We start from the raw sequence: 12,751 nt of genomic DNA on the forward strand, positions 1-12,751 counted from the left end.
TATTTTTCGTGAATATGCAAAGTTTGGGTATCATTGCATTGATAGAAGGAATAGAATGCGTACAGATAAAGGTACACCACATGCCACAAATGCAATCAGGCGTGAACATGCATTAGTAGAAAACAGGGTTTTGGTTCGGCCAGAAAAGAGCATTAATCCCGGTTGCATTACGAACCGGGACTAATGTGAGCATTAGTCCCGGTTCGAGCGGCTAGGGCACCATACAGGCATTAGTCCCGGTTCAAATGGGACCTTTAGTCCCGGTTGGTGCCACGAACCGGGACTAAAGGGTGCGATGCCCATTAGTACTGGTTCGTGGCAGCAACCGGTACTAAAGGTTAAACCCCATTAGTACCGGTTGGTGGCTCGAACCGGGACTAAAGGTCTAACCTTTAGTACCGATTGGTCGCACGAACCGATACTAAAGGTCCCATTTTCAAACTCTACCCCCCCCCCCCCCCCCCCCCCGCCCCGCGATGGATCGCCTTTCAGTTTTGTAAAAAGCAAAAGAAAATGATAAAAACTTCAAAAATTAAAATCCTTCCAGATATAGTTATGTTACTACATGTACTAGTTAGGAAAATTTAAAAACTTAAATTTGGACATGTTTTGCAAAAAGTGTAGGGAAAATGTAAAACGGCTATAACTTTTGCATACGATGTCAGAAAAAACGTATAATATATCAAAATGTTCAGCACGAAAATCCGCATCCGATTTTGACTGCCTACGGCCTGTTTGCAAATTTTAGAATCCTCAAATTCTAAAAGGAAAAAAAGTTATGCTGAAATCTCTGTTTTTTTTTTAATTTTTGTTAAATCTGGTCAAACTATGGTCAAACTATTTATTTAAGAAGTATTAGTGTTACTAAATAATTATTCAAGAATATTAGTGTTACTAAATAATTATTTCTTTTTTTGAATTTTGGTCAAATCTGGTCAAACTGTGGTCAAACTGTAGTCAAACAATGGTCAAACTAATTATTCAAGAAATATTAGTGTTACTAAATAATTATTTCAGTTTTTTGAATATTGGTCAAATCTGGTCAAACTGTGGTCAAACTATGGTCAAACTACTTATTCAAGAAATATTAGTGTTACTAAATAATTATTGTTTTTTAGAACAATAGTTTCAAACTCAAACAATGAAATGTGTGACTTCATGCTCAAGCTAAATTCCTGAGGGTTAATAGGATTGACATCTTACTATTGTCAGGAAAACAACAAGTGCAGACTTGGAAACGAGGGAGAATAGAACCCAGAAGTTAAGCGTGCTCAGGCTGGAGTAGTGAGAGGATGGGTGACCGTCCGGGAAATTAGATGATTTGGAATGATGAGGGGTGATTAGAGATTAGAGGTTAAAATAATTCAGAAATTTGAAAATAAAAAAAAATTCAAAAAAAATCATAAAATTTCCTTTAGTACCGGACCGGGACTAAAGGTGGACCTCCAGGCAGAGGCCATGTGGAGGGCCTTTAGTCCCGGTTCGTGTAAGAACCGGGACTAAAGGGGGAGGCTTTAGTAACGACCCTTTAGTCCCGGTTCCAGAACCGGGACTAAAGGCCCTTTTTCTACTAGTGATGGTGCACGGAGCAGAGAGGCAAAGGATAATCGACCCTAATAGAGGATATATCACAGCTAAACCTACCATGCCCGAACCAAGAGTGGCAATGCCAAACCAACATGAGCACCAATGTCTCCAAAACCAAAACAGGGGACACCATGATCGAGCAAGATAGCACCTTCAAGAAGGAGGACGACGCCGAGACGCCGTCGCCAACCGGTCTGTAGGAGTCAGACCTAGGCTTTCCCCTGAGTTTCAAGAGGGGCGCAACCGATGGCCTCGGCAGCGTCTACAAGAAGGAAACGACATCCACGGACGCCACCGCTGCCAGCATCAGCCAAGCGAGCAAGAATTTCACCCTGGCCCGAGGCTGAGCAATCCCATAGCCACCGTATCTGAGCAGTAATATCTAACCTGATAGGTAGTCCATTGCTTAGCATGCAGCTGGCCGTGGTTCGAATCTCCGCTAGGACATATTTTTGCCAAAAAATATATATTCAGTGCCAAAATAATCAAAAAATTGTACTACATGACTCGAACTAAAGAGCTAATGATCGTCGAAAGAAAACTTCCCTACCACTATGCTACTGAAACTATTGCTAAATCTAACTGAGCGATGTTCATTTTTACATAGAATTTCAAACCAACCGGATTTTTCTCAAGGAAAGGCAAAAAAATTACACACCCTCGAAATTTCAGAAGTTTCAGGAAATTACGACAAAATTTTAAACCTTGGCTCCACTGCACCGACAGTCGTAGCCGACACTCGACTGGTTCCAGCAAAAATTGATGTCGGATGTAACAAATTATATTGCTAGATGCAGCTCCGCTGTCCTATTCCCAGGCTCCCAACACATGGTCTCTGCGATGTAGCATGTTCGCCACACGGTTCTAGCACATCTCATAGCCTTTTCCAAAACGACCAGTCGCTGGTTGTAGCACTGCGATGCCGTGGCCATAGCGGTGCACGACGCCGGCCACAACACTACCTTGCCATGGTTGTAACGCGCGGCAACCCTAGCCGCGCGACGTGGCCATTGTTGCAGCAAATACAAGCGGCCGCCACCAGCTCGTTGGCAACCTGCGCGAGATGGGGATAGAGACTAGCCTACAAGATGTGAGGGCCAGGGAGAGAAACCTGCGAGATGATGGGAAGGGAGAGCAGTCAGAGCGAGGAAGTTGGGGAGTGACTTGTCAACCCCATCCTCATTTAGAGCCTGTTTGGTTCAAGACCCGGACTCTCTGCCAGGGAAAATAGGTGCCTGACGTGCGCCTGAAAAGCGATTGAGTTTTGCCTGGCCAGGCGGCAAACCCTATTTTGGGCTGGCCCATCTAGAGTTTTTACTAAATCTACCCGTTCTGTAGAAAGGTGCGACCGACCTGAGTCGAACTCGCGATCAAACCTCCAACTACAACGACGGCAACCACTACACCCTGGAACTACAAGTGAAATATTAATTGTTCTGCTTTATTTGTTCTCTACAGCCGCGGGTATCCCCCGGTTTTGGGAAGCTTCCACAAGCTTCCCAAACCGGGATTTTCCATGGTTCGTGGTCATTGCGTGGGTGGTATTTTATGGGTTTATTTTTGTTGTTTTTAAATGCACGTTTTAAAACTTGTTTTTCTTCTAAATTGATTATTTTCTAACTTTTCGTTTTTATATAAAAAATAGATGAATTTTTTAAAATTTATGAACTTTTTTAAAAATCATTGAATTTTTTTCTAATTTGATGAACCTTTTTAAAATTCAATGAACTTTATTTCATATTTCATGAACTTTTTACCAATTTCAATGAACTTTTTATCAAATTCGATGAACTTTTTTCAGGTTTGATGAAAATTTTTTCCAAAACCGATAATTTTTTTTCAAATGATATTAACCTTTTATTAAATCCGATCAACTTTTTTAAATTTGAGGAATTTTTTGAAATCCGATAAACTTTTTTTCAATTTCATCAAATTTGGAAAAAGTTCATCAAAAATGAATAAATTTCATCGATTTGAAAAGAGTTCATGAAATTCGAAAAAAAATGAAGAAGAGAAAAATAAGTAGAAAACGAAAAATGGGAAAAAGAAAAAAAGGAAAAAGAAAAAAGAAAAGACGAAAGAAGAAACAATAAAAGATGGAAACTATCACATCCGCCTGAGTGGCCGATTGGTTTGCTCATTGTACTATGGCACAGCTCGTCGTTGGTTCGATTCTTCTCGTGCCCCCGTTTTTCCATTTATTCCTTTCGTTCGAGCTGCCTTTTTGGGCCAGCTCGGCAGCGTGGGCGCCGAAACCCCTAGTTGGCACCGAAGGCGCTGAGTAGAAGCTCCCTGGCCAGGCTGCCTGAGCCAAAAGGCGTTTGGTTAGTTCCTAGGCCTGAACAATTATAAGGGCCTCTTTGATTCACAGGGTTGCAAAAACATAGGAATAGGAAAAACGTAGGATTGAAATGACATGTCCATTGGGTTTCTATAGGATTTGAGTTTGTTTGATTGTATCACAGGAAAAACAAAGGATTTCTTCCAAGAGGTTGGAGTGGATGCTAGAATTCCTATGAAATGTAGTATAATTGAATCCATAGGAAAAAATCCTATGGGATTCAATCCTGCGAATCAAACTATCAACGCGGGAAAAATTCCTAAGGATTCTAATCCTTTAAAAATCCTACGCAAATCTTTTGAATCAAAGAGGCCCTAAAGTACTACTAGCAAGTATGCTCGTGCGTTGCAACGGGAGAAAAAAAATTCACACGTTTTAAATGACCCATCCGCGTTGCCACTTCACCATCCACCATCATCGATGGTGGTCACGATTGTCCACCTACTCACCATGAACATGATCCATCCCAAGGTGATGAATTTGCTCATTACACTCTAGCACTCCGCTTTCAAGAATCCCGCAATCCCTCGAACTTGTAACGATGACGGGCTTCATTACCATCTTAACTACACTTGGTGCATGCATCATCCCCACACATATGCCCCCTAGTCCAAGACCCACCCATGTCACCGTTCCTCCTCGTTGGCGACGGCCCCTTCATGCATCGAATTGTATATATTTTGATGGTCAACATCACCATCGTCCGACCTCCATTGGATGCATGTGTTGTCTTTCACACTCAACCTTGCTTCTAACTCGTAGTTTCAGTGGGCATTACCCCTATCGCACCATACTCCCGTGCAATTCGAGGCTCAGGGGCCTACACTCAAACCTTCTCTTCCTTTCGCTTGGCTGCTCCTTGGTTCTTGTTATTTATCTAGCAAAGAAATGTGTAAGTTTAAATTTTAGCTAAAAAGAAGATTATTCAAAAAAAAATGCATACGAGATGATGGTGAAGACTGTATGTATTCCTCCGGCTGAGTTTATTGGTAGCGCTATTCTTCCATCTACATTTTTTAGAACACTGTACATATTACGACATGCACACATGGTAAGTGACTCAAACTTGATGAAAACAAAATAAGTTTTAACGTATAACCATATAGCAGACGTGATAAGTGACTCAAATTTGATGAAAGCACAATCAGATTGTACATATTTCTTCGGCAGCTCCGTTAATAGGACGTCAATTATTCCCTATATCCCCGTTCTATCGTATGGAAGCCGGCGCATGTGCGTCCTGCATGCATGCACAGGGTAGGTTAGTATGACGTTAGTATGACTAACGTATTGACAGGGAATAATTCTAGAAATTTTTATTGAGCTGTGCTATACACACGACAAAATTCGGACTGACTCATGCATAATATATGAAATCCGGCCGGATATGCATACATCCGACACAAAGATTGTGCATAAATATTTTTTATTTTACTCCTTTCGTTCCTAATATAAGCGTAAAATTCCAAAACAGACTACATACAAAGCAAAATAAGTAAATCTACACTCTAAAATAGGTCTATATATATCTGTATGTAGTCAGTAATGAAATCTCCAAACGATGCTAATGTTGTCATGTATTGCTGCTGGTCCTGACCAAGAACGTTCGCTGGCATTGCTAATGCTGCCCCATGAAGTTCTGCCTAGTCTGCTGAAAATATGAGCAAATTACTACGGGATTTAATCCGAATAAACAGAAAACAAATTATGACAGCACTAGCAGAGATTAAACTAATCATGCGAACTAGCATAGTAGATGAACAGATCACATCTAGGGCACATACTAGAGACATGAATTCTACCACGATCTCGAACAAGAAGAATAGAATCACATACGGTGCAGCGGGAGCAGCACCGCCGGCGTTGACGTTGTCGGCCATGTCTTCGAGGATGAGGTTGCCGAGGTCGGGCAAGAAATCGTCGTAGCCAGCAGTCGCGTGAGTGCGCTCCTCAAAAACCTGATTGCCCCTCTCCCCTACAGGATCACGAGAGGCGGGGTTCCGAAGGCCTGATGTCCCTTCTTCCGGTGCACGCCGAAAGGAGGGATGGAGAAGACTTGCTTGGCGGCACAATGATCTGGAACGGACACCGGCGGCTAGGGTAGACGGGTAGGTCGTGGGAGTAAACCCCACGTCCGAATCGTGATCCAAAAGAATCAGAAACGGTTCAGTAATCAACGCGTCCATTTAGACAACGTGCATAGATCTGTCCTCGGCTCAATCCCGCAACCCGCGGCGCGTCGTGACAAGGCGAGGCGAGGCGTGGCGAGGCGAGCGAGGAGGAGGAGCACGCGTGTAGGTCTCCTCTTCCCATGCTCATACAAGTGATAGAAGAGCTCACTTTATAAAGAGGTGCAAGTCTCACTAAACTTCCGTGGTGGAACTAAACTTTAGTCTCACTCACTCCACTCACATGTGTGCATGAATGGGCCAAGAGAATTTTAGTTGGGCTTTGGGCCAAAGGCCTACTAGTAAAATTCCAACATAGTCTCGCTGTCATCGTTTAAGAAGAAGACCCACCGACATTGTGTCATCCATGAAGTTTTGCCGTCGAGGCTGCAGCGCCTGTGGCAGCTCAACGTGCTCTTGCCCGAGACCACGGGCACTCCCGGGCGGTAGTAGTTCCAGTCACGCCGTCCTCCCATAGACTTCCCTCAGGTCGTCGTCGGTGGCACGCGGCGTGATGTAGAGCTTGTGGAGCGTGGGCACGCCCTTCCTGTCGGGGCCCTTGTCCATGTCGTTGGTGAACTCTTGCATGAGCCACGACGTCTTGCGCTTCTTGAACGTGCTGAGGTAGAACCCGAAGCTGTTCTTGAGCCCACTCTCGTGGGCCAGCACCAGCTCCTCCCTGGTCTGCTCCAGCCGCCAGTGCCCGCTGGTCTGGACTCTATGGTCGGCGCGCTTGGTCTTGGTCGCGCACGGGCTCTGGAACATGGACTCGCCGAGGAACCTGTGCAGGCCCCCGCGGGCGCTGGCCGGTGGGTGCAGCTGCTGCAGCGCGTAGGGATCGTTGGCGTACATGTCGGCGTGGAAAAGGAACCCCAGCGTGTCGAGCATCTTCTCGTCGCCGGCGATCCACTGGTTGAGGAACCCCAGACTATCCTGATGCGTCGGGCTGAAGACGCTGGGAGGCATCGGCAGCGGTTCGAGTTTGTTCGCCCCGCTGGGCCTGAGCGGAGGGGCCATGGACATGGAGCTGCTGGCTCCGGTTCCAGCGTCGGTGGTGTCCGAAGTTTGATCACTTGATTACTTTTTTTGCTTTTCCCGGGGCCATGGTTTTCCTTTCCTACTTGTGTTTGAGGAGGGATTGGATTGATCGGTGGGGTGGGCTGGGCTGGGATTATATGGTGTGCGATATGCTTCTGTCTGAAGTCGGAATGGCCTTCTTGTTCTAAGCTCGCTTGTAGTTTGACATGGATTTTCAAGTTTAGTTGTACTTGTAGCCGGACCTGGAGATGGAATTCATCTGGAGGGTGACGAGATCTAGTACGTGAGATTTACACGTTCACAAACAGGCATTAATGCAATCAGGCCATCCAGAACTCTCATATATCTTTTAGCCCAACCAAATCTACGTTACCTGCGGTAGATTGCTTACGGATTTGCCACTGGCCGGTCCAATCCGTATTTATTTGGGATCGATCGACTGATCGTATCCATCTCGATCTCATTGCCTGATTGATCTAGCAATAATATAAACGTAAAATAACATCTTTAAAAAAATAGAAGAGAAATATGAGCCGTCAATTATTATGGTTAATTAGTAGAATGCCCGTGCGTTGCAAAGGGCTTTTAAAGCGCTCTTCATTTGTTCCTTTTTTCTTCCCTTAACTAAAATGTTTCTCACAGTGATATGTGAATTCATAAATTTACAACCAAACTAACATATCAAGAGGTAAAAGCATATTTATCGAAGAGCATATGTACATCGGATTCAACATTAAGGTTTTGATGTCTGGTAGATTGAGAACAAAAAAAATGGTGACTTACCAACAAATCTCATTTATATTTCAGAACATGGCTGTCCTACAATTGTATGCCTACATGATCTTTCTCCCCCTTCCTCCGTCCCTCCCTTGATCTATCGCCCCTCTCTCCCCTCTCTCTCACTCACTCTCCCTTGATCTCTCTTAATTTCGAATGTGTTGCCTTCTGAAGAGGGCTCTAGCGGTCTAGTAGCCGTCTCATGAGCTGGTCGTCATTCTTGTTGTTGGGGGCGACGGCGGATGAATGAGACATGGGTATGTGAGGCATCACAAAATTGCGATTTCAAAATTTTATTTGGAAAAATTTTCTAGCTCAAATTGCTTATTCAAGTTGAAAATCAAATCACATGTATAGAAAAAAAAATCACAAAGAGTATGGGTGCAAGGAGACATGTATTAGGGCATATGTTGTAGAGGAATACCGACTTTTTATACATGGGAGGAACCAACAAAGAAATAAAAATTTGAGAAAATGTTGGGCACAACTGTATTGTCACATGTGGACCTACAATAGATGTTAGTAAATATATGCTCCCTCTGTCATCCCAAAATAAGTGTCTCAACTTTATAGTTGTAGACGGGTATTTTAACTGCTTCATTTCTTGAGACACTTATTCTGGGACGGAGGGAGTACTTTAGAAGTCAGAACGACATTCTTAAAAGTGTTATTACCCATCCAAAGAAAGATATTTATGTTGCATAAACATCATAAACCAAAATTCAGCCCAATAAAGTGTACCGATCTTAGTTATTAGCATTACTCACTTGATAGGAGCCATAATAATCTGCTCATATGTTGCTCCCTTAAGTCTAAGGGTGAGATCAACAACAGAAAAAATCGACAGTGGGAACATGGAAGGCCATTCCAGTCAATTTTCTTACGAGTTCTGGAAGCACCTTACCAACAACATGCAAGAAATGAAGCAGTTAAAATACCCGTCTACAATCATAAATGACGTAGTTTATGTATCACGAGAAAGTATGTTCAGTCCTAGCTTGTCTTACGAGTAATATACTCCCTCCGGTCCTTTTTAGTCTACATATAAGTTTTGTCTGAAGTTAAAGTATCTCTATTTTGACCAAACTTATAGAAAAAAGTATCAACATTCACAATGCCAAATCAATATTATTAGATTCTTTATGAAATGTAGTTTCATAATACATATATTTGATATTGTAGATGTTCATATTTTTTAATATAAATTTCGTCAAACATTGCAAAATTTAACTTGACACAAATCTAATACGCGGAGTAAAAATGCCAGAGGGAGTATGTAAAACATTTTTTTTCAAGGCTGACGATATACTATGAACATGTCACCTTCTAACATGCCTGCAACTCCTGAATTTACTTCTCGGAGGATGATTCAACAATCTTAAAGTGTACAGTAGAAGCTCCATCTTTTCCTTTCCCCACACCCATGCAAGAATGCCGCAAGTTCTACGTCCACCTCCCTCTCCAGCAAGACTTGACCGACTGCCTCTCCCCTCCGGCTTCCTGCACCTCAAGACCACATAAAAAAAATTCAGAAACCACATAAACCGGACCACAAAGCATTGAACAAAATTAGAACATACTTGAACTCGCATACACCATGTTTTCCATCGATGGCGCCTACATCCCATGGCACATCAATCATAGGCTAAAACGCTCAGAACTTCCAATGATGACATGATAAATATCAAGCATGTGATAACAGTGCAGTCTGATGTACAAGAACTCTGATGAAAGCATCACTAAATCTAGCAATACTTGGTTATGTAGTTTCATGCATGAACAATTGAACATTCATACACGCTCAAATAAAGAGAGCATGTTATATATTCAAATTTCGAGCTTGGCACAGAAACTGAACATAGTCTAAAAATTCAAGCATTGGTGTTTTGATGATCCTGCTAGTACAACTTTTATAGTTAGGATAGTCACCTTGCTATTTCCATTAGAAAGAACAAAAACACCAACAATTGGGATGGGTATGGCGATGCGACCCCTCACCTGCGTTCTGCAAAACCTTGTTAATTAGTTGCTAGCATCCATAGCTCCAGCTCACCCCTTCGACTGGCAGCGTGCGAGAGAGCGCACCGGCCGGCCACTGCTGACTGGCGGGAGCAGGTGAGGAATGCAGCGACACACACACACACACATCATGTAACACCCCGGATGTAACTTGCCATATTTGTAACTCCAACTCTTGCCATTTTCGGCTATGTACTATGATATTCCCTTCGTGGTCGGGTTTTGTTTTCCGTATTGCTTTTTGGTCATGTCATGCATCTCATATCATGTCATCATGTGCATTGCATTTGCATACGTGATCATCTCATGCATCCGAGCATTTTCCCCGTTGTCCGTTTTGCAATCCGGCACTCCCATCTCCTCCGGCGCACCCCTCTTGTTTTTCTTTCGTGAGTGGGTGTTCAACGTTCTCGGAATGGACCGAGGTTTGTCAAATGACCTTGGTATACCACCGGTAGGCCACCGGTCAAGTTTCGTTCCATTTGGAGTTCGTTTGGTACTCCAACGGTTAACCGGGTAACCGCAAATGCCTTCTGTGTGTTACAGCAAAACCCCCTCTCTAAACAGCCCAAAACCCCTCTAAGTCACTTCCATGCTCTAGGTCGTTCGATCACGATCTTGTGGGCGAAAACCGCACCTCATTTGGAGCCTCCTAGCTCCCTCTACCTATATATTTGCATCCCTCCCGAATTTACGTTCGCAGTCCAAACCCTAGCAGTTTTCCCTCTCCGCCGCCGGACGAAACCACCCCGCCGACGGATGTGTCCGCTTCTCCGCCGCCGCCCGCGTCCAACCGGAGCCCGCCACCTGTCGCCGCCGCCCTCCCCACCGCGCGGCCCGCGAGGGCCCAGCGCCGGCCCCCGAACCCGGTCGCGCCCTGCTGCCCTCGCCGCCTCCGCCGCGCCGCCGCCGTCGCCGTCTTCGCCGGCCGCCGCCTCGCGCAGCGCGCCGCTGCCGTTCGTCGCCGCCTCCTCGGTGTCCATGCCCGAGTCCGGCGCCTCCTCGCCGCCCTCTCCCTCCGGCCGACGCCCTCTCCCTCCTCCCTCACCGGCCGAAGCTCCGGCGAGCTTGGGAGCTCCGGCGAGCTCGAACTCCACTAGTGCCCGATCCAGATCTGAACAGTATCCCGAAGGTTGACTTTTCCCGTACCCCGATTTTTCTCTAAGTTTTAAAGTTTTTATGATATATGCCCATGTTCAGTGCATCATAACTCTCCGCATATAGCTCCGTTTCGCGCTTGTGATATATGGAATTGTTCGTCTCATGATGCTCTTCAGTTTGTTCCATCACACCATGTTCATTTGAGGACATATTGATGCCCAAATCTCTGGTGCAAAAGTGCTAGTTGCTGTTGTCTGCTGTTACTGAGCAGAACTTGGTGATTTATTATTTTTGTTGCATTTATTCTGTGCATCTTATGGGCATGAGCTCTACATGTGTTTTGTTGTATGCCATGCCATCTTTCCAGTAGTGTATGCCATGTATTTTTGTGATCTCTGTGGTGACTAGCACAAGCATGCAAACTAGGCCCCGTAATGTTTCTGATTTCAGGGACATTGATTCCTCTAAGTCTTTGTCTGCTGTTATTTTGTTGCCATGTAAACTTGATGCTACAGAGAGATCCATGCATATTTTGGAGATGTTCAGTAAGGATATTTTGTAGATATTGTTGTATTTGATCTATTCCTGCCCTTGTTTGCAATTATGAAGTGCCATAGCATGACTCAATCTTGCTCTACTTTTGCTATAAAATATTTCTGGCAGATTGTTTACGTGTTATTCAATTTTGCCAAGCTTGTTGTTGTTGTTTCATACATGCTGTATACTTTCTCTTGCCATGGATAGCTTCATAAACATGCCTTCTAGCTGTAGGTATGCTTGTTTTGTCATGCATTGCCTTGTGGTGAGTGTATCAAGCTCACCAAGATGCCTTCATATTATTGTTTCTGCCATGCTCTGTTTTCTGCCAAGTCTGGAACCAGTTAACGAAACTTGCTATGTTTACATGGTTGCCATCATATCTTCTGGTCCTTTTTGGCTTATGGTCAGTAAGGGTTTTGTCATATGCATTTAGTAGAATACTTACATGCCTTGTTTTGCCATGTTAAGTTCCTGTCGCATGTCGTTTGCTTGCTCTGAACATTGCTACCTGATGCTGTTTCAGTCATGTCCAGTAATTTTCACCAAGTCTGTGAACCTGTTATATTTTGCACTTTTGCCATGCTTGTTTGAACCTGTTATGTTTTCAACTAGCCGTAGCTCAGTGTTCATCTTTTGTCAAGCATCTCCTTTAGATTACTTCCATATGCTTTGTTGCTACATTGGAGTGCTGTAGCATAGTTTCTTGATGTATTCTAAGTGCTATCATGCTGTTAATCTCAGATTCGTGTCATTTTTGTCTTGCTTGCCATTTGCAAACCGTGCATCCGTTTCCGGTGATCTTTATATCGATTTCGACCGAAATCATCTCATCTTTCCAGTGGCATGCTGGGTTTGCCAAGTTACTGCTTTGTTCATCATTTTCCTTCCGGAGCACGCATATGCATCGCATATCCCATCTCGCATATCATTCATGTTTTGCATCATGTTGCTTGTGCATTTTCCGTGATTGATTGTGGTTCCATTGCTTGTGTTCTTTTCCTGGGTAGAGCCAGGAGACGAGTTCGTAAACGAGGAACCTGTTGAGTACGCTTACGAGGGTCAAGCTTTCGACAACTCTAAGAACCTTGCAGGCAAGATGACCATACCCTCGAAATCACTTCTATCTTTGCTTTGCTAGTTGTTCGCTCCATTGCCATGCTGCGCTACCTACCTCTTGCTT

General features: G+C 44.2%; 1 protein-coding gene across 1 annotated transcript; it reads right to left on the reverse strand.

Moving 5' to 3' along the window:
* Positions 1-6,555: 6,555 nt before the first annotated feature.
* On the reverse strand, positions 6,556-7,393 carry LOC141040628 (uncharacterized). The gene is made up of 2 exons (XM_073506745.1): positions 7,365-7,393; positions 6,556-7,168 (listed from the first exon to the last, which is right to left on the reverse strand). The coding sequence occupies exons 1-2, from the start codon at positions 7,391-7,393 to the stop codon at positions 6,556-6,558; spliced, it is 642 nt and encodes a 213-aa protein (XP_073362846.1).
* Between the last annotated feature and the right edge of the window lie 5,358 nt (positions 7,394-12,751).

Source organism: Aegilops tauschii, chromosome 2 (assembly GCF_002575655.3).
Source record: "Aegilops tauschii subsp. strangulata cultivar AL8/78 chromosome 2, Aet v6.0, whole genome shotgun sequence".
Classification (NCBI taxonomy): domain Eukaryota; kingdom Viridiplantae; phylum Streptophyta; class Magnoliopsida; order Poales; family Poaceae; genus Aegilops; species Aegilops tauschii.